General features: G+C 53.9%; 2 protein-coding genes across 5 annotated transcripts in view; one reads left to right on the top strand and one right to left on the bottom strand.

The window, feature by feature from the left end:
- The window catches only part of Ttc21a (tetratricopeptide repeat domain 21A), a 36,515-nt gene extending 31,642 nt beyond the window's left edge, over positions 1 to 4,873 (top strand). For 2 of the 4 annotated variants that reach the window (XR_007591538.1, XR_007591536.1), the window contains exons 29-30: positions 31 to 1,965; positions 2,463 to 4,873. Coding sequence is in view for 1 of the 4 variants with exons in the window: in XM_050141565.1 (XP_049997522.1) it covers positions 31 to 108 (78 nt within the window). In the remaining 3 variants the exon portion in view is untranslated. Of the gene's footprint in view, positions 1 to 30 lie in introns of all 4 variants that reach the window. The other 2 variants (XR_007591537.1, XM_050141565.1) reach the window with 2 other exon arrangements.
- Csrnp1 (cysteine and serine rich nuclear protein 1) lies at positions 3,818 to 15,631 on the bottom strand. Its single transcript, XM_050141571.1, has 5 exons — positions 15,480 to 15,631; positions 8,779 to 9,013; positions 7,156 to 7,415; positions 6,402 to 6,716; positions 3,818 to 5,887 (listed from the first exon to the last, which is right to left on the bottom strand). Exons 2-5 carry the CDS (start codon positions 8,972 to 8,974, stop codon positions 4,907 to 4,909), a joined length of 1,752 nt encoding a protein of 583 aa, XP_049997528.1. The 5' UTR covers positions 8,975 to 9,013; positions 15,480 to 15,631; the 3' UTR covers positions 3,818 to 4,906.
- Positions 15,632 to 20,915: the final 5,284 nt, after the last annotated feature.

Here is a 20,915-nt window from a genome sequence, read left to right as displayed (position 1 = left end):
TTCCACACGTCTGCTCTATCTCTGTACCAGGTCCTGACGGAGTACCCCAATTATCCCAAGATCAGAGAGGAAATTTTGGAGAAAGCCCAAGGGTCCTTGAGGCCCTAGCTGTGCCTGGAGAGGGCTTGAGCCGGTAGAGGTCACCAGTCTATACACACTACGTGGGGGAGAGCAGGAAGTGCCCCGGTGGAGAAAGAACTGGGAAAATGACATATTCTCGCCATTTCTGTATTGTCTGTGCTTTATTTGGACTCATGCCTCATCTGGCCTGAAGGTGTCTAGAAGCTTTATGTCTTTAAGGCCTAAGAAGCAACTTTCCCTGGGGCTCTCTGGCCCCTTCCTCATGGAGCTCACTTTTGTTCCAGACTCTTGAAGAAGCAGAACAAAGAGATCTCCCAGTAGAGCGGTGGCTGGGAACAAGCACCCGAGAGCTATTTCAGAGTGTCCCCTGCCCCAATATCTCCCAGTATCTCGGAACTAGAGAAGCAACTACCCCTCCCTACCAGGATGTCCACTGAGCCTGCCCTGGCAGTGGGCTCAGACCATAGGACCACCTGCAGAAGGGCCTGAACTAAGACCCTGTGCAAGAGGGTCAACAGATTATCAAGGCCCATTGTCTTCATCCACCTCCCCCAAGCTGGACCTCACATGGTAGGGACAAATCACATTCTCACCAAGCCACATCCAGCCCCTGCAATCACCACACTCTGGATTTTGTGAAAGATACTGGCCAGCCAGCTCTCCTTCTAGGAACCCATTTAATGCCTGAGCGGGCAGGCGGCAGGTGCAGTGCAGCGGTCCCTATTCAGATGCTAAGATCATTTTACCTGGTAAGAGAACTCACCTTTGCTGGGTTCCCAATACACCTCTCCCTGTTTCTCAGGATGGAATTATGGGTCAGTCCAGCCTTGGGGGAATGGGGGGAAGCAGGGACTCTGAACTGGGTATCTGGAGGCCCCTCCCACGTGCTCCACTCTAAGATCAGGGCAGGGGATGTGACTTAGCTGGTGGACCCCTTGTTCAGTGTGCATGACGTCCTGAGTTTGACACCCCCCCCCAGCACACATAAGTCACACCTGGAACCCCAGCACTTTGGAAGGTCAAGCTCATCCTAACTGAGTGATCTTGGGCTACGTAAGACCCCATCTCAAAAAAGAAAGACTCCATCTCCCGAATTTTGCATCATCCTTTGCCAGTAATATCTAGAAAATCATTTATTTATAATGGGTTGGAAGTGAGGGTGTCATGACCCCCAGGAAGACACAGTACCCCTGAACTCATCTTCTACCCTTAAATTGAGTAATGCTGTGCTTACCCATGTTTACTGCTAGCTAGCACAACAGTTAGGAATTCTTGGGTGCTGTTGAAAAGGATAGGTCTCAGCTGGTAGTGTGTGCCTTTAATCCCAGCAACATTTAGGAGGCAGAGGCAGGTGGAGCTCTGAACTGAAGGCCAGCCTGATCGACAGAGTGAGTTCCAGTGAGTGAGCTACCACACAGAGAAACCCTGTCTCCAAAAAGAAGAAAAAGGATGGGCTTCCCTTTTAAGCATATTGCTATATTCTAAAGAAAACTTCCAGGCCAGCCCGGTCTGCATAGGGAGTTCCAGGCCAGCCAGGGCTCTGTAGCTGGTTGCAGTCTCAAGACCAAAGACTGGAGCTGGTAAGACAGCTCAGCAGATAAAGGTTCCTGTCCCAACTCTGATGACCTGACTTGAATCCCTAGGTCCCATGTAGTGGGAAAGAATCAATTTGCACAAGTTGTCCTCTGACCTCCGCACAAGAATTGCGGCATGCGTAAGCTCGTGTTTATACAGAAAATAAAAAGAGTGGCTGAATTAATGAATAAAGCAGTCTCAAAATAAAGGCCTCAGTGTGGGTAGAACGTAGATGTGTGGTGGCGGTGGATGACCTACTATCCCAGCACTGGGGAGTGGAGATTAACATCACCGTCCACAACAAAGCAGGTACAACCTGGGCTACATGAGACCTTGTCTCAGAGGGGGAGTGTGTGTGTGTGTGTGTGTGTGTGTGTGTGTCGGGACAACTTCCTATAATCCCAGGATTTGGGAGGTAATAGCAGGAGGATCAGGAGTTCAAGGTCACCCTCAGCTACCTGACAAGAGAGTTTTAGACCTTTAGTTGCCTGGATGGCTGCTAAATCTTGTTTTCCATCTTTCTTCCGGTGCTGGAGCTAGAACCCAGGGCCGTGAGGGTGCCTGACTGGTACTCCATTGTGCACTCCAGCCCCGGCCTTTCTGTAACACTGCTGACCATGTGCATAGATCTAGAATGCTACCTTCTCTCCGATAGGGACGATCAGGTCCTTTTCCTCTGCTGTTTGACAACAGTGTTGTTGGGACACGTTTATTAGGCGGTCTGTGTTTGAGTTTTGGGAGCATGCTGCTGTAAGAGACTGATGTTAATCATATTTTTTCTGTCTCCATTTAAACAAAACTCCCAGAACTGACCCTGTGACCCTAGATGGGAATTAAAGGCCTCAGTCTGAGCTGAGCAGGGACGGAGTCTGTGGAGGAGCCTTCTGAGAGTGCCTGCTCAGAAGAGACACAATGCTGCATGCAAGCACCATCTCTGCACAAGGGTCTCCAGGCCCTGGTGATGGAAGGGGCGAGGAGGTAGGTCAGAACGGACCAGGAGACTCTACTCTGAGAAGTTAATACGCTTAAAGCCAGTATGCGGGCGGTGATCCAAGCCCTCAGGCCGCAGTGGCACATGCCTTTAATCCCAGATCTCTGTGTTCAAGGCCAGCCTGGTCTACAGAGCAAGTTCCACAACAGGCTCCAAAGCTACAGAGAAACCCTGTCTCAGGGCTGGAGAGATGGCTCAGTGGTTAAGAACACTGACTGCTCTTTCAGAGGACCAGATTCAATTCCCAGCACCCCACATGGCAGCTCACAACTGTCTAACTCAAGATCTCTGACACCCTAACACATACATGCAGGCAAAACACCAGCGCAAAGAAAGAAAAAGAAAAGGTCAGAGAGAAACAGAATGGGTATCAGTGTGCTCACGGGCTTATACACACCACCGGCTTTCGAGCTGCTGCCCGGGTAGGAATGGAGCAGTCTGAGAGTAGTCACTGCACGGGATTGGAGAAACCCAGCAATCTGCACGGCCCCTCACCAGGGAGTGAGGCAGGTAGCACACAGCAGGGGGCTGGAGCATAGACAGGGGTGCCTGCGGTCATTCCCTGGAGGACTGTGCAAGTCCCTTCAAGCTCCAGACTGGGGTTCTCCAGAGCAAGGCGCAGCCAGGCCTGCACCGCTGGCCTAAGGCCTATTCTGGCTGACTTGGGACAGGTCTAACAGGTCTGGCTGGTAGAGACACTTCCGGAGCAAGCGCAAGTCCCCAGGGACTACAGCTGCCGAGCCCTGTCACCAGGCCAGGCCTCCCCTAGCCACATCTTACTGCCCTGCCCTTCCTGGACCAAGACAGTAGCTTCTGGGCCAGGGCCCAGACCAGTGTGTATGTATGCAAAGGAGGGTGCCCTTCCCCAGCCTAAGCGACAATTCTGCTGCCTTACAATTCCCTGCTGTGGCCCAGACGGCACTGCCGAGGAATGGGTTAACGCAGAAGGAAAACTTCCATTTGCCCAGCCAACCTCTCAGTTGGCTTTCTGCCTCTGGGCTGACTGGCCCGCCTGGAAGGAAGCCCAATGTGCTGGTCCTGCCGCATCAGCACGGCCAGCCGCTGTCCATGCTACCCTGCAGTGCCCTGCCCCACTGCTTCCTGGGGGTGCACCATGCTCCCCACCCCACCACAGAGACCACACTTAAAAATAGAGCGTCTTTATTGGTACCTGTGCTCAGGTACAATGTGTTCCCACAAGCACACAGGCTGGCAAGGCCTCCTGGGCAAAGAGCAGGGCCTGAGCCTGTGTCTCTTGGCACACACACACATACAAAGAAATGAATAAATTATAGTTCTGACACTTAAGAGACAATATAAAAATGCATACAAAATCCAACATCAGCTAATGAAGGGCATAAAAGCCCTCAACAAGAGCCACCCCCTGCCAACTGGCCGAGGGGCACATGGTGGGCAAAGGGTGGAGTTCAGTGCCCAGAAAGCCCTGAGACAGTGATGGGGCGCACTTCGGGGTGCGCTTCATGCCCTGAGGCAGGCCCGTTGCCCCCTCCTTGGGGCCTCTGGCTTCCCATCCTACAGGAATGGGCTCTATAACCCATGGCCTTGGGGGAAAAAGGAACCGGGCACAGGACAGTAGTGGCCAGGCAGGGGCAAAAGAGGTTTTTGGTCAAGGCTGGTGCAGCGCACACCCTCAGCTCAGGAGCCAGGCAGCTGACTGGGTAACAGGCTCAAACCCACGCAGACCACACCAAGGCCCAGGCAGGCAGCGCACACTGAAGGGGCTCTGCCCCAACACTGCCCACCTGCCAGAAAGGCTCGACCACTGATGCCGCCCGCAGTCCCCAAATAAATTACAGGAATAAATTACATCTTCACAGTCCAGAAGATCTAGTTCCCAGGCTTCAGAGGAACCCATAAGCCTCTGCTCTCAGCCCTATTGCTGTCTTGGGACAAGGAACCTATCACAGTGCAGAAAGACAGTTCCTGAGGCTCCAGGAGAGCCCTGCCCCTCTTCCTCCTTCTGGAACACGCTGGGAGGTGGAAGACCTCTGTTTGAATACAAAGAGACCAGGCATTGAAAGAGGGACACCCCTCCCTGCCCTCTCTTTAATACAGAATAAAAAAAATAAAAAAATAAATAACTTCAGAGTGTTAATGTAAAAATAAGAGGGTGCATTCAGCACCCATGGCCAGGACCAGCCCACGGGAGACCGTTACATACAAAGACCTTGGGGAACCCCAAAATCACACAAAAAGCAGCAACAGGGCTCTGGGGGCAGGGAAATGGCACCTTGGTCCTTACACTGGCACAGGCTCCACCAAAGGTGCCAAAGCAGTGTCCTCAAACTGGCTCTCCAGAAGGGGTGCCAGGACATCGGGAACCGGCTCTGAGAGGCCTATGAGCGACTCCAGGAAACAAGAGCTGGCATCTCTTGGAGGAGAGAAGCTGGGCAAGGGGTGGAGGGCCTCAAGGCTGTCCTGGCTGCCAGATACCCTGCGGGAAGTATAGTGAGGACCCAGACTATAGTCCGGCAGAGCCTGGAGCAGCTCAAAGGAGTCACAGGAGGATAAGCTGAGGTCCCAGGAGCCACTCTGAGCGGCCTCCACCCCAGGGGACCCAGAACCGCCAGGGAGACTACCTTCCCTCAACCCTTCAAGTCCACTGTTCAGGAAGCAGCTGGCGTCCAGGTTGGCATTCTCATCCAGGATGCCCGACGCAAGGCTAGAGTAAGACTGGCTGTGAGTCCAGCTGGCCAGGCTGCTGGGGTCACCGGCACCAAAGATGTCAGCCAGATGGAAATAGCTGAGGTTATCCAAGTTACCCACACCCCTTTCCTCCTCCTCCTCTTCCTCCTCAACACCGAGGTCAGAGTCACTGAAATTCAGGATCTGCACCAGGCTGTCTTCATCCACGCCAGACCTGAAGCTGGGACCCGGCAGGCTGGGGCCGGCGAGGTGGTCTGGAGGCTCGCTGCCGCCGGAGGATGAGGACGAGCATGCGGAAGAGTCAGTCATGTCACTGCTGCAGCTGTTTTCTACCAGCTCACTGCTCACGGGGGGCTTGGCCAGAGGAAACGGGGAAACCAGGGCTTGATCAACGGGGCTGTCCTGGATGGGAGACTCCAGGTCCCCCAGGCTCTCAGCACCCTGTTCCATCTGCAGGCGGGTGAGCGTATGGATGAAGTGTGTCTGAACTCTTGCCTGATTGAATTCCACACGGCCATTGGGGTTCTCACAGCCCTCACTGCAGCAGCCACAGGGGAAGGATGTGTGATCCATCTGCAGAGAAAGACAACGCACAAGTCAGGACTCAGCGGGTGCTAGAAGCCCGCTGGCTCAGCTCCCCACCCCACCAAATCCAGTAGGCTCTGCTTTTTGTTTTGTTTTGTTTTGTTTTTTTTTTTTTTTTGAGACAGGGTTTCTCTGTGTAGCCCTGTTCAGGTAGGCTGTATAGGAATTCACTCTGTTGACCAGGCTGGCCTTGAACTCTGAGATCCACCTCCCTCTGCCTCCCTAGTGCTGGGGTTGAAGGCATATGCCACCAAGGCCTGGCTTGAAACAGGGTCTCACTGTGTAGCCTTCGCTGGCCTAGAACTTAGTATGTATAGACCTGGCTGGCCTTGACTTTACAGAGACCCACCTGCCTCTGCCAGTATTAAAAGTATGCGCCACCATATTTGGAGGATTTTTTTTTTGATGGTTTTGTTTAGGTAGTGGGGGTAGGGATTTAACCCAGAGATCTTGAACATAGAAGGCATACCCCCCCCCCATTTTCCCCAGTCCAGCTGCACACCTGGCATTTGATCCCGGCCAGGCTACAACTGCAAGTCTCGGGGTCACAGACTCCATCACAGCGACAGCCACAGTCCTCCCGCGACTGGCGCAGCGCCTGCAGCTCCCGCTTCTCTTCTCGGTCGATCCTTCGGACACCCGAAGCACGAAGCAGGGCCCGTCGCTGCCGAGGTGGATGGGGCTGCAGGAAATTCACTTCCTCCAAGCGGCCACCCGCTACAGCCACTGCCAGGTCGTCCTCCACAGAAGCGTCAGGGATGGCGTCCGCCGTGAGGGGCACGCCTGCCCCTGTCTCTGGAACTCCAGCCACGGAAAGCTACGCACACAGGAAGGATGCAAGAGATTTAACAGATGTGTCAACCATGTCGTCCTAGGTCAGACACAAAAGCCCTACTCTAACCAGACACACACTAGCAATGTCAGCTCTGTCTCCAACCCTAGGAAGGCTAGAACAACTCAAGCATTATGCTCCAGGCCTGACCCTCTGAAACTGCCTACTTTTCTTTTGACAGGGCCTTGGCCTCAAACTTGCTAGGTAGCTGAGGATGACCTTGAACTTCTTACTCCTCAGCTCCCACCTCCCAAGTTCTGCACCAGGATGCCTGGTTTATGCGGTGCTGGTAACAGATACCAGGACCTCCTATACATTGGGCAAACATTCTATTTGCCCGAGTTATAGCCATAGTCCTTGAACCCTCTCCGTACACCTCCCCTGACACCGAGCATGTGCAGACCGACTCCATGGGTCTCCATACCTTCCACCTCAGCGTCTCCAGCTTCTCCTCCTTCAGCCGCTGTCGGAGCTTCTCACGCCGAGCGCGGACCTGCTCCTGTGTAAACTCAGCTAAGGAGAACAGGCGGCAGGTGCTGTGGCGAGGAGCCATGCCCAGGGTGCAGCCACCACGGCTGGGCACACTGGTGAATCCCTGGCACCGTGGGAAATAGTAGACAGTGATGCCATCGAAGGTCACGCGACCGGGACGTTCCCGCGGAGCCCGCTTCAGGATAGATGGGGCTGGAAGGGACAACGAGGCAGAAATAAGTTCTCCGTGCGGTATCATTTCTAGGAAGATGCTTACCCCGCCATTCCCTCCACCCAGAGGCCTGGGTGATCTGGAGAAACTGAAGGTGGCACCCAAGTCAACATTGGCATTAAGCACCCTGCCATCACTATCAACCAATTACAGATCCTCTGTACAGTTTTCTGTAATTTTTGTGCATTTGCTAAGCATTCTTTACATGTAATAAAGGCAATAATTCTGTGCTTAAATATATCGAGGCACTGAAGAAAAGGCTCAACAGTTAAGAGCATGGGCACCCACAGGGTTGCTCATAACCAACATAACTCCAGTTCCAGGGGCTCCGACGCCCTCTTCTGGTCTCCTCAGGTATAGCATGCACATGGTGTACACATGGTATTCACACACATAAAAAAAAAAAACTTATTGATGTTTTCCTTGATAGTTTAAGTGTTCTTCAGAAGACTTAATCTTTCTGTTTCTAAGTTATTGATTACATATTTAGTTGGCTCTCCCACCATGTGGGTTCCAGGGGTTGAACTCAGGTCATCAGGCTTGGGGGCAAGCACCTTTACCCGCTGAGCCACCTCGCTGGTACTATTTAAAAAGAAAAAAGCTTATTTACTTTTAATAAGTACATGTGAGTGTATGCCCTGCATGCAGGTGCCCTTGTTAGAAGGTGTCTGATCCCTAGTGTGAGAGGTACAGGTGACTGTGAGCCATCTAATATGGGTGCTAAGGTCCTCTTGTGGCCTAGAACCTGATACATACACCAGGTTGGCCTTGAACTCAGAGATCCGCGAGGCTTTGCCTCTCAGTGGTGGAATTAAAGGCATCCGCCATCACGTCTAACTTATAAACAAGTCTGCCCTGAGACTGGTTCTACACAGGAGACCTTGAATCCAGCCACGGCAGGGTACTTCTATAATCCCTGTACTATGGAGGCAAGTTGGAGGACAACTTGGGTTATAAGGGATTCTCTCCTCAAGACTGGGGGGGGGGGGGGGAGAAACGGACTGATCAGGAAGAACCCTTCAGAAAAAAGCTAAAAAGCAGTAAAACAAGAGGGAAGTGGCTCAGCAGGCCATGTGCACAGGGGATAGGAGATGCAGGACCAACTCCAGCTGGGTTCCTGGGAGGGCAGGTCTACTGGGAAACTAGAAAGGCAGCAGAAGACAGCCCCTTAGGAAGGCCTCAGAGCCCCAGGACTCCCAAGGTCAAAGGGAAGTCAAGGCAGGCCCAGGTGTCTCTGGCTAGGAGGAAGTAGGAGAGGCACCCCAAGGCTGCAAAGGGCAATTTCACCTTTGGAGAAGGAAAGGGTATGTGTGTGGGGAGGGGCTCCCAGGATGGAAGACTCACGAGTGAAACTCTGGAGGCCACTGGAGTCCTGATCGGGCCGGAGTGCCTGACCACATAGTCCCTCCTCATCTGAGTTCCAGGCAGGGAAGACAGAAGAACTGGGGGAGGAGGAGAAAGAGAAACTGCCAGAGGAGGAGGAGGAGCTGAAGAAGTCGTCTTCTAGCTGGTCAAACTTCCTCTTCAGTACCCCAGCCATGGTGGTACGGAGGGGCTCTAGGAGCGGAGGACAGATGACCTGGAAAGAGAAGAGACCTCTGAGCGGCAGGCTCCCAGCCTAACCATGCTTTCCCATCCTGGTTCACCTCATGGTGTACCCCAAACTCCATCTGGGCCCTCCAGTCCTGCCAGAAGCTTCAGGCTCATGGTAGGCTCACCAGCAGGGTCTTCAGAACCAGAACCAGACAACATAGCACCTCTCCATCAAATGACTCTAATCCCAGAGACTTTGACCTCCCAAGACCTGGCCCTGATAGCAAGCCTTCTCGGGAAAATAGCCGGGTACCTTCCCACTTACACACACACACACACACACACACACACACACACACACACGCTGCAGCGCATGCACCACCAGCAGCCAGGTACCTTCCCACTGCCTCCTACACACACACACACACACACACACACCAACAGAGCCAGAAGGCAGACAGACTGACAGATGGACTGACAGAACTCAGCCTGCCCTGGCTCATCCTCCCAGGAATCCTGGAGGCTGACTCACAGGCACTCGGGTCTGTGTGCCTTTGTGTGCTGTGTGCAGGGCTTCTGCAGCGGCCATCTGCACAGCCTACCTCTAAGGGCAGCGCTCCTCCACTGCACAGGCCTGCCACCTTGCCCACTGACTGCCAGGCTGACTAGGCACTCTGGGAGTAGCCACTGGGTTTGACATTGGCTCCACTCCAGGCAGAAGGACTTCCCCAAGCCCCTCCCCTCCCCAGGATGGAGCTTCTTAGAGTTTCCCTCAGAAAGTCCCATGCCACAGGAGAAAAAGTCCCCTGCTCTAGGCTGGACTTCAGGCAGGATACTTTGATCTCAAAATTCACCTATGTTTTGCCTTCTACTCTAACATGGTTAATTCTCCTTAAAACAAAACAAAACCTCTAATAGTGAGACTGACCCAGAAAGCTGCAATCCAAGCCTCCCTTACTTGTCGGTGGCTTTTCTGGACCTCTGGCAGGGTGCGGTCACTCACCAGTCAGGCTGGGGGGGTGAGGGGGTGAAAATGCCTTCCCTAACTCCCAGGGCTTGAGCCAGTAATAGTCCCTCCCTCCAGGACTTGGGGACCAGAGAATGTGGGCTGAGGGAAGCTACCTGCTGCGTGACTGACTGGCTAGAGTCCTGTGGAACTCACTCCTTCAGGGCTGAATGGCCACAGCTGGGACCCCTCCCCCAGCACCATCACAGGAAGTGAAAGGGGCAGGGAAGCTGTAAGGGTCTGCTCCACTGAGGTGTCTGTCATTCCTACGGTCGCATGCCCTACCCCAAGCCTTCCTGCAAGCCCCTGATCTGAGGGCACCAGCTGTCAGCCCACTCAGTGGATAAAAGTACTCATGGAAGGGACAGCCTTCTCCTCCATGGTAGGCATGGGAGAACCAGGCCAAGACCCCACCCTGGACCTGGGGGAGAGAGGATGACAGGTGTTTCCGGGGCAGCTTCTCAGCCTTGGCTACCCCCCTTCCCAGAGTCAAACCGCAAACACAAACAGCTCGGTTGACCTGTAGGCTCTCCCAGGAGATGTTTGGGCATGAGCCAGGCACCCTGACCACAGACACACTCATACACACAAGCTGACAGGCAGCCCCTAAACATCCTGTCATGGCCACCACCACAGTCCAAAGCGTGGGACACCACACACACACACACACACACCATCCTTTTCTCTAATTCCAGGTGCTGTCCATAAGACAAAAGGTCCATCTCCTGGAAATACATAATTCCCAGGCCCCAAATTGAACCCTGTCTGTTCCCCATCCCCCATGCCATCTGTTCCTCTTCCTGTGTTCCCTGTCTTAGTAACAGCACTACCACCCACCCAGTTGCTCAAGCCAGAAACCTGCAGCCACCCCTCCCCAGTCCTCCCCCACCCCTCCTTGCACCCACACCCAGGCAGTGCTCAATCCTGGAGTTCACACAGGCCAGGCAGAGATTCTGGAGGTATCCTAGTGGCTAACCAGTGCCAGAATTCGCTGGCTACATTTGAACCCTGGCCTGGTTATTGGCTGGGCCATCCTGGGCTAATTCCTTAACATCACTGTCTCCAATGGTCTTAAGTCCCCAGATGCCAGGCAGGGCGGTGCACACCTGATATCCCAGCACTTGGGAGGTAGAGGCAGGAGAATTAAAGAGTTCAAGATCAGCCTCAGCTATGAGATACAGTGTCTCAAAGCAAAGAAAGCAAACTAGAACCTCTAGGACTGGGAGGTGTACAAGAATCAATACCCGTCAAGTTCTCTCTCAGTGATTTGTGCTCATTGAGTGTGCAAAAAATAATCGGTTCTAGGACTCATGAGACTAAACACAGACGAGCGAATGCACCAAGAAACATGGACCAAGATTATCAGAAAGTAGAACCAGTCGGTGGGGACTCCAATTGTCTCTGCCCTCTCCACAGCCAGGCTAGAGAAGCCAGCAGGAGTGTGTACTGCGGACAGTTGTGCAGGGGTCCTGGGAGAAGTATGGGAAGATTGATGTTCAAGGTAGTTTGTGTGGGAATTAAATGTTTTAAAAATCCTCTAGCTGTATTTTTTATATTCCTATACTCTGTGTGTGTGTGTGTGTGTGTGTGTGTTTCTATGCAGGTCACTATCTATCAAAATTTGGGCTGATGGTATAGCTCCGTGGTGAGGTGCTTGTGCAAAGCCCTGAGCTGGCTTCTCGACACAAGTGTGTAGTTTACCACCTGTTCCATGTCTCTGCCCCACCTGCTACCACCCATCCCTCTCTTGAGCCGCCCTAGACCCCACAACCAGGGTAGAATGAAGACACTACCTTGCAGGCCCCATGCTGAGCAACACTCTGTAGTTCCTCACAGGGCCCTGTCCCTGCCAACCTCCTTGGCTTCTGCACAGACTGGAACAGCCCAGCCTTACATCCTTCCAGAAGCCACAGCTTGAATCTATAAAGTCCCAGGTGAGGCATGAGAACTGCCTGGAGTTTCAGGCCAAACTGATTTACAGAGTAATAAGACCCCCTCCCCCAAAAAGGCATCTCCAAACAAACCTCAAAAGCTCCCCACTTCTGCCTTTTCAGGGGTGCTGCTATGGACAGAACACTTTCCAACAAAAATACTCCTCTACTGAGTATCCTGAGTAAGAAAGGGTCTCCTGTAGCCCACGATGGTCTCAATTCCTCATCTCACTCCCAAGTGCTGGGTTAACAGACATACGCTGTCACACGGACCTGCACCTCTGAGGGCCAGGGATACGGCTCAGCTATCTGGCCCGCATGAAACCCTAGGTTCAGTTCCTTAAAGAAGAGAGTGGCTGGAGGGCGATTAGGAGCACCGGCTTCTCTTCCAGCAGCCTGGGATTCAATTCCTAGCACTCACATGCGGCTCACAACCATCTGTAACTCCAGTTTCAGGGGATATGACACCCCTTCTTGCTTTCAAAGGCATCAGGCATATACATGACACACAGACCTACATGCAGGCAAAACAGTCACACACAAAAATTAAATCATTCTTAAAGAGATGGAGGACCTGTCCCTCTATTATAAGGAAACAGTAAGATAGTGCCCATCTACAGATCAGGAAGGGGGCCTACGCAGGTTGGGGCCTTGATTTTGGATGCCCCAACCGCCGGAAATAGAAAAATGTCTTTTGTAGGCGGTTCAGACTGGCTGAAATGGCTCAGAGATCCTGGATTTTCCTCAGCGCTCTCTCCTTATCTAACCACAGTGTAACGGCCTCCCTCACCCCAGCCATTAGTAAACCTGGCCCCAAACAAGCGGTCAGGGCAGTCCTTTGCCCACAGGTCTCCGTGTGACTTTTTCCTGCTCCTGAAGGCTAATTTAAGGAGGGGACACATGTCCATCCCCCAGCCAGGGTCAGAGCTCAGTGTTCAAAGGTGGCTTTGAGGGCAGGGGAGAGAAGCTCACTGGGGCTGCAGGCAAGGGTTAGATGGCATCTCAGAGGCTCCCGTTCCCCATGAGTAAACAGACAGATGTCAGGGAGGGAGGTGCAGCCCGGACCAGGGCTCCACAGTCAAGTGTATCCAGATAAGAACTAAGGCCAAAGAGTGTTCACATCCAAAGCTGTGAACATCCCAGAAAGGTTAGGCTGTGCTCCAGGCTGGACCTCTGGCTGGGTCTGAGCAGAGGGAGGGCAGGAGGGAAGGGGTGGGGTGCCACCTGGGATCCAGAGGCTGACAGGAAGAGGCCAAGTCAGTAAAGGGAATGGAAGATAGCTAAGGAGTGCAAGAAAAGTGCCAGACAGTGAGTCAGGGCGTGGGGGAGGGGCCGCGGCAGCTACTCAGGAATCAAGATCCCGTTCCCAGGGTGAGCAGAGTCCTGTCCTAGGGACCTGGAGGAAGGAAAAGCCATTCCCAGGAGCTGGCTCAGACAGAGACACCACACTCCTGAGAGCACCACAGACAGGCCCCGGAATCAAAGAGAACCAGGCTCCTTCCGGGATGGCAGCAGCCTGAGAATCTGGGGCCTCCCCCTTCCTGCCACCACACACAGGCACTGACAGCCCAGAGAACGGAATGTCACCCCAGGCTATTGACCACAGCTATCTAGTACTCTGAATCCAGGGAAGGCTATTCCACCCCACAACCAAGGGGCAGCTGTGGGAAGCCTCAGCCCACCGATGTGCCCCAGCCCCCAGCCAGGGCTGGTACTTGGGAGGGGGCACCTCGAACTACCTCGATCCCCCTTCCAGGAATCTGAAGAATGTGTCCTTTGACCTCAGAACCCCAGGTCCTGATCAGTCATGCTCCCACCCCTGACACCTTGGGTCACAGGACCCCAGACCCTCCTGGAGGACTTCCTGGGCTGCGGAAAGATCACTTCGGAGCCGTTTTGGACCTCGCAGAAACGAAGTGCAGGGCAGCTCAAGACAGGGCAGACAGGAAGCACACTGACATGCCCCTCCCCCACTGGTGCCTCTGAAAGTGATCAGGGGGGGGAGGGGACAGTTCTTTCGATTCAGCCTCGAGGGCCCTGCACTGGGTAAATGCCAAATGTTTGCAGGCTATATGAAATACTTGGTTCTTCTACCCAGGGAAAATTGTATCTGACAGTTAGTGCTTCCTCTGCCTTAAGCCCGTTTTTCTCATTCATTCATTCATTCATTCATTCAATCAAATTCTTGCTAAGTTTCCAAAAGACGCCAAGCATTGTGGGCAGACACTTGGTGCACAAGGGAAGAAGACCTACAGCCAACATCTCTCAAGCTGGAGTTACAGGAAGGGTACAACTGGGGACCCTGTTGCAGGTCCCTCTGAGGAAGGGACGTTGGCAGATTTCCAGAAGGGACGCAGCACGGTCCAGGGACTGGAGCAAGGACAAGAAGCGCGCCTTCTGGTGGAGTTGCAGTTAAGAGGGCTTGTGTTAGCCCGAGGGCACAGGAAGCCACCCAAGGGTGTTAAGCAGGGACCGACAATTCTAGATTTGCCAGGCTAAAAGGCGGCTCAGCACCTCTGAAGGAGAGGGTGTGACCCGCACGACACACAGGGCAGGGCCAGGTGAACTGACAGGACAAGGGCCGAGGAGAAAAGGGGGTGGATTCGGTGACAGCGGGAGGGATGGGGGCGGGGTTGTCAAAGATTTGGGGGCAGGGAGTGCAGACTTACTCCCGGCCAAGGGGCTGAGACTTCGGGCCGGAGGTGTTGGGTGGGCAGCCCGAGCGCAGGGTCGGATCCTCTGCTGTCAGGAATGTGGGCTACGTCTAAGAGTGACTGTACCGGCAACCCGAGTGACTAAGTGTGTGGCTGTTGCTGTGGTGTGGGCATTTCTACAGGACGTGAAGAAGGCGAGAGGGCCCCCGGGGAGGGGAAACTGAGGAAGGGGAGGAAATGCTTGCAGAAGAGGGAATAGAAGTGCGTGGGAGAGAGCCTACGAGTGCCCGCGGGTGGCCGGTGGAGCTGCGCCCCGTGACTCACGGCAGTGGCCTCTGCGTGTGACGGTGACAGGTGAACGTACGACACAATCCTCCGCCCCCCTCCTTCCCTCCCTTGCCTCCCGGGGTCCGTGACTCACCGAGCCTCACTCATTCCTACTCATCCCTCCACGCCCTCCCTGACCCCCGCCTGCCGGGGGCGCCCGGCACACGCCGCAGCTCCGGCACTCTCGCCCCCCCTAGGGAGCCCGAGGAGGAAGACGACCAATGTCACCTGCCCTGGCCACGCGAGTAACTTCTGAAAAGTTCTCAGGCAACTAGGTCAAAAGGAAACTCAGCCGCCGGGCACGCGCGCCCCGTCCCTCTGCCACCTGCACCCGGCTTTGGGGCGCCTGGGCATCTTGGGGTAACAGCAGCGGGGCGGGGGAGGGGAAGGGAAGCCTGGGGCTACCCCCCCCCTCGCAGCCGTGGGCTCCCACCGGGGGTGCGCGATCTGCAGCCGGGCTAGGCGTCCGGATCCCGGCGGCCCCTCGGGAGGACCCAAGATAAGCAAAAGAGGTCGGAGTGACAGCGCCACTCGGGCTGAACGACCCCTGCCCCAATTCCCTGCCGGTCGCGTTTCAAGGTCCCCGGCGCTTACCTGCGCTGCCAATGCTCGCCAAGGACGCCGCGGCCACCCTCGTCCCCGTCCCAGGGTCGCAGCGCGCGCAGAGACCCGCAGTGCGCTCGGCCGGGCGGCCGTCGGTGCAGCCGAGCCAGGTCTGCGCGTCCGGCCGCAGCGGCGGGAGAGACTGGCTGAGCCCCGGCCCCGCCCGCAGCTCCGCCCTCCTCGTCAGTGGAAAACTCCGGGGCTCACGGCGCTGACGCACGCCGGGCCTCCCGCCAGGCCGCCCCGCAGCCCGCAGCTCGCGCAGCCCGCGGCCCCGCCCCGGAGGCGCCGCCCCCTCCCCCGCCCGGAGCCTCCCCGCGGACTCTGACCCGGCCGCGGCGCCGCTGCTCCGCTCCTCTGATCGCCGCCGGGCTCCGTGCAGAGCCAGGTCCTAGAGATGCCCGCCCGCCTCTCGACAGTCCCGAGCTGCAGACTGGGTAGACTGAGGCTGCGAGCGAACGGAGGGAGCTCCTCCCCCACCCTGCCTCCGCCCGCCCGGGGCAGTTTATTACCAATCCAATTCAAAGACCCTTCCCTGGCCCCCACCCTACCCGTCTCATTCCCAGATCCTGCAGAAAGGGAACCGAGACAGGAGACTAACCAGGGATGGAGAAGAGAGGGCGGAAAAGGTCGTCTCAGGGCCTGGCGCCTGGCCTTCACCTCTGCCCTCGGGCCAGAGCCCCTACTCCCGAACAATACCTAAAGCAGAGATTGCTGGAACCAGCTCCCCCGCCCCCATCCCTCTTTTAAACACAAAAAATAATTTGGTTTCCCCTAGGCCGGACCCTAGCCATTTAGAGCGGCCTGCTACCTTCTCTGCTCCCGCCAAGACTGTCCCTAGGCTCGCAGCCAACTGCCTGTCCTACTGGGCAGAAGAAAGTGTGTTCTAGCAGGCAGCTTCAATATCAGGAGCCCACCCTAGTCCTCGGCCCACGGCAGGTCCGGTACCTAGAGCGTTTTCGGGCTTGGAGTCTGTCTGCACCGCCTGGAACGTTCCATCCTCTCTGCTCTCACCTGAGGGAATCCCAGCTATGCCTAGGAGGGCTCGGCGTGTACTGCCTCCTCCGGGAAGCCTTCGTGGAAGCTTGACCCTCCCCCCCCCCCTCAGCCCGGCTCCCGCTGCATTCTGGGTTCTTCAGAATGTCCTAGATGAATGTTGTCAGTGGCTAGTCCAACCCTCAGGATTCCTTTCTCCCCTCCCCCGGATGCGGTAGGGGAGGTGACCTTCTTTCCCTCCTAATTGGCTTCTAGGATGGAGATAACAGTAATGGTAGGGGCCCTTCTTTGGTCTTCAATCCTGGGTGTACATGTACAGACAACAAGCAAGGTTCGGGTATTCCCTTCACCTGTGGTAATCTGGGGTCTGAGGGGCAAATGAGATTCCTGACACACAACTTATATTGAAGCTGTGGTGGCTGGGGCTGCTCAGGAAATAGTCTGCCGGTCTAGGCGAATATGCAGGGGACTTGCCTGCCATCTTTTTTTTTTTTTTTTTGGTTTTTCGAGACAGGGTTTCTCGGTTTCTCTGTGGCTTTGGAACCTGTCCTGGAACTAGCTCTGTAGACCAGGCTGATCCGCCTGCCTCTGCCTCCTGAGTGCTGGGATTAAAGGCACGCGCCACCATCGCCCGGCATTGCCTGCCATCTTGAAAGCCCATTTGAGACCAGCCAACGTATATGAAACCTTGCTTCAAAAAGCAAACACGTAAACTGAGTGTGATGGTTTATATCCATAATCCCAGCACTCAGGAGGCAGAGTCAGGAGGATCTCTGAGTTCAAGGCCAGACTGGTCTAAAGAGCAAGTTCCAGGACAGCCAGGGCTACATAGAAAAACCTTGTCTAGGAGGAAGAAAAAAAAAAAAGAAAAAAAAAAGCATGGCCTAGCGTGGTGGCACACACCTTTAATCCCAGTACTCTAGACACTTTAATCCCAGCTTCTGAGGCAACCAGAGTTAGAGTCAAGCTCTGTCTGTCTCAAATCAAAAAGCAACAACAACACTACAGAACTGCACTCGAGTCTCTGCAGGTGACTGAGTGGTCGCAGAACTGTCCCTCAGGCCACACACACTTCCACTATCAGATAGTCAGCTGGGCTCACCCTGTGCCTGCTGATTTGCAGCCTTTGGTGGCCCAAACATCTTGGCTCCACCAGCCTTCCTACTTGTCACTAGAAAAAGGGTTTTTTGGTTTTGGTTTTTCAAGACAGGGTTTCTCTGTAGCTTTGGAGCCTGCCCTGGAACTTGCTCTGTAGACCAGACTGACCTCGAACTCACAGAGATCCACCTGCCTCTGCCTCCCGAGTGCTGGGATTAAAAGGTGTGCACCACCACCGCCTGGCAGCAGAAGGGTTTTTAGTCTTGGAGACATATCTGATGTATCCGAGTCTCGCCTAAACTCAAAGTGCAACAGAGGATGACTTTGACTTTTCTGATTCTCTGATCTCTACCACCTGAGTGCTGGGATGACAATCAGGTACCTGCATTCAAGATTTTAAGTAGTGCTGGGGATCGAACCCAAGGCCCTGCAGAGCACTCTGCCAGCTGAGCTACCTCTCCAGCCCAGAAAGGGCTTTGATGATGGCTGAGGTGTTGATCTATTTGCCAGCTCCTGTTTCCAATGCCTAAGATGGGAGTCCTGGACCAGAGAGCCCAGCCAGCTGCACATTCCTCGCCTAGGATTCTGCAAGATGCTGATGAGGGAGCTGGGCAAGGCTGGACTCTAGAGTTAATGAGGTTCTCGGGGCTACCCGGGTTTGCATCCTGCCGGGCTCTGTATCCAGGAAACCAGACGAGGCTGAAAGCAGGGCAGGGAGTTGGCACGGACTGCAGTGGGGGCTTAGAGCAGGGACCATGATGGGCGAGGGAGGGAGTCTGGCGAGCGGGAGGAGGAGGAGATTAAAGGGAAAAAATATATAATCAAATAAGTGATGTATTTTCTGCAGAAAAGCATTTCCCTGTCCTGGGATAGCTCGCCAGATGTTGCCCAGATGTTGCTGGTGATGGGGAAGCATCTCCCTCAGGGATCTCATCTGAACTCTTCCTGTTCAAGGGGAATGGTGGGTCTGTTCCAAGGCAGGCAGGGTGGGGTGTGGAGCACTCGTCTGTAACTATGGCATACACACACACACACACACACACACACACACACACACACTGTATAATGTGTGTGTGTGGTGTCTATGCAAGAACACCCACACACCAGGGAATTTCTGAAGAAAGTGGAGACCTGCAAGCTCTATATCTTCAGCATCTTGAGGACCAACCACCCAACCACCCATCCACTCATTTAGGTAAATTAAAATTATTGCAAATTTTTTTCTTTTTCTTTTCTTTTTTTTTGAGACTGGGTTCCTCTGTGTAGCCCTAGCTATCCTGAAACTCATTCTGTAGACCAGGCTGGCCTCAAACTCAGAGTTCTGCCTGCTTCTGCCTCTGAGCACTGGGATTGAAGGTGTGTGCCATCACTGCCTGACCTTATGTGGTATTCTCTTGATTGCATGGAGAAGGGCTTGAGGTAAAACAGCCCTTAGGAACATAAGTCACACTAGAAGCAGAGGATGTTGGGGCAGGAGATCTAACAGCAATCATTACTGACACAACTTTACTAGTGAGAAATTCAAGTCAAAGGAAGGAAGATGTCTTAGAGTTTGGCAGGTGAGTGAAGGTCTAATAAGATGTAAGGTGTGGTTGGTGGTCTCTGCCGGAGCAGGATCCAGGATCTGTGATCCATCACTGCCAAACTTTCTTCACCGCAAAGATGCCCTCTTGTAAGGCTATAGATTTGTAGACGATGGATCCTCGCGTCTCTGAGCCACAGTTGGTTGTAGAAGGAACTCAGGGGGTTCTTAATGACCCTTGGGAAAACAGACCGTATTCCTACCTCCTTAGGACCCAAAAACATTCCCTTCTGGAGATCTTCAACTTCATCTCTGGAGCAAGTTCTGACCTTCCCCATGGAGCTGTTAGTCCCTTTTAAAGGAACCCTCTAGATCCCCGCCCCCATCCCTCCACCCTCCTAGGACTCTAAGGAGCCAAAGGCAGAGCAGCAGAGATCCAGAGCCTGAGGGTTGAATCGGTAACCTGGGCAGACCCCCAGCAGCTCGTGAGATAGCAAGTACTCCAGAGCGCCTAGTCCAGCAGCCTTAAGACTCACTGAGCACTAATTCCAGAGGCTGCCTTTCAGTGTTAGTGGAAGGCTTGGGTGCGTATCACTGGCCTAGATCCGACGCTCAGGAGGTAGAACAGGAGGATCTTAGGGCCTTCCTCAGCTACATAGCAGTCAGAGGTGAGAAAAAAAGAAAAGGGGTTTTAGTTGAAGACAGGGTCTCACTATGCTGCCTAGTAATGTCTCACCTTCCTAGCTATAGCCCAGTTTTAAATGGGAAGACTTTGTGGTTAGTAACTTGCTGGGCATGGTGGCACTTGGAAGGCAGAGGGAACTCTGAATTCAAGGCCAGCCTGGTCTACAGAGCAAGTTCCGGGACAGCCAGGGCTACACAGAGAAACCCTGTCTTGAAAAATTAAAAGACAAAATAAAACAAAACAAAACCCTACCTATTGGTTTCTGGGTTTTCTGGGTCAAAGATTTTTGACAGATACTACCAAATCGCCCCCCGAAATTTCACCAATTTCCCTCACAAACGTCTTTGGGGTGGTTATTTCCCAACATCCTCCCTAGATCTAGGTGTCATCAAATGTACTGGTTCCTGCTACTCAGGCTGGAAACAGGAGTTTGTCAGTTTTGTTTCATCTTCTTAAACTCTTGTTTAAAGCTCCCTTAGCTCAAGCTGGATAAGCAGCCCTGGGGCCGAGCGTGAGTTTCTGATCCTCCTGCTTCCCCCAACCCCCCACTCCATCCCCCCCCACCCCCCACCTCCACCTCCCAAGCACTAGGATTACAGGCCCATTGTGCCGTATTCAGCTGCTGGATTTACCTAAGAGATCTTGGGTTGTGAGGGCTCTATCTCCATTATTGGATTCATAAATTTGTTTATTATTTACTTATTTAGTGCTGGGATTAAAGGTGGAGCCACCACGCCTGGCCCCTTTAGCCACTGAATTCCGTGGTTTAGGTATAGAAATGGAGTAATTCCCGTTATCATTTTCTCCTTAGTTAATTTTTTTTTCTGAGTTTGTTCTTGGTTTCGGTTTCCTTTTGGTCTTCTGGTCTTTGTGGTCTGTGTTTCTGGTGGTTGGTGTCACCTCTGGCCTAGCAGGACGTCCCCTCAGAGTTGGGAGCTGGACTTAGGCTAGCCTTTGGTCCAGCAGGGGGGTCCCCATTCTTCTGATTGCTAATTGTTACTTTTGCTGTCATCTTTCTCTTATTCTCCTTTCCCTATATATGTGTTTATGTGTTTATTTTTGGTTTTGTGAGACAGGGTTTCTCCTGGCTGTCCTGGAACTCGCTCTTGTAGACCAGGCTGGTCTA

This window comes from Alexandromys fortis, unplaced genomic scaffold (genome assembly GCF_014885135.2).
Source record: "Alexandromys fortis isolate MF-2015 unplaced genomic scaffold, M_Fortis_MF-2015_v1.1 scaffold_44, whole genome shotgun sequence".
NCBI classification, from domain to species: Eukaryota; Metazoa; Chordata; class Mammalia; order Rodentia; family Cricetidae; genus Alexandromys; species Alexandromys fortis.
Note: the sequence above shows the minus strand (reverse complement) of the source record. Positions and strands in the feature narration are given on the sequence as shown.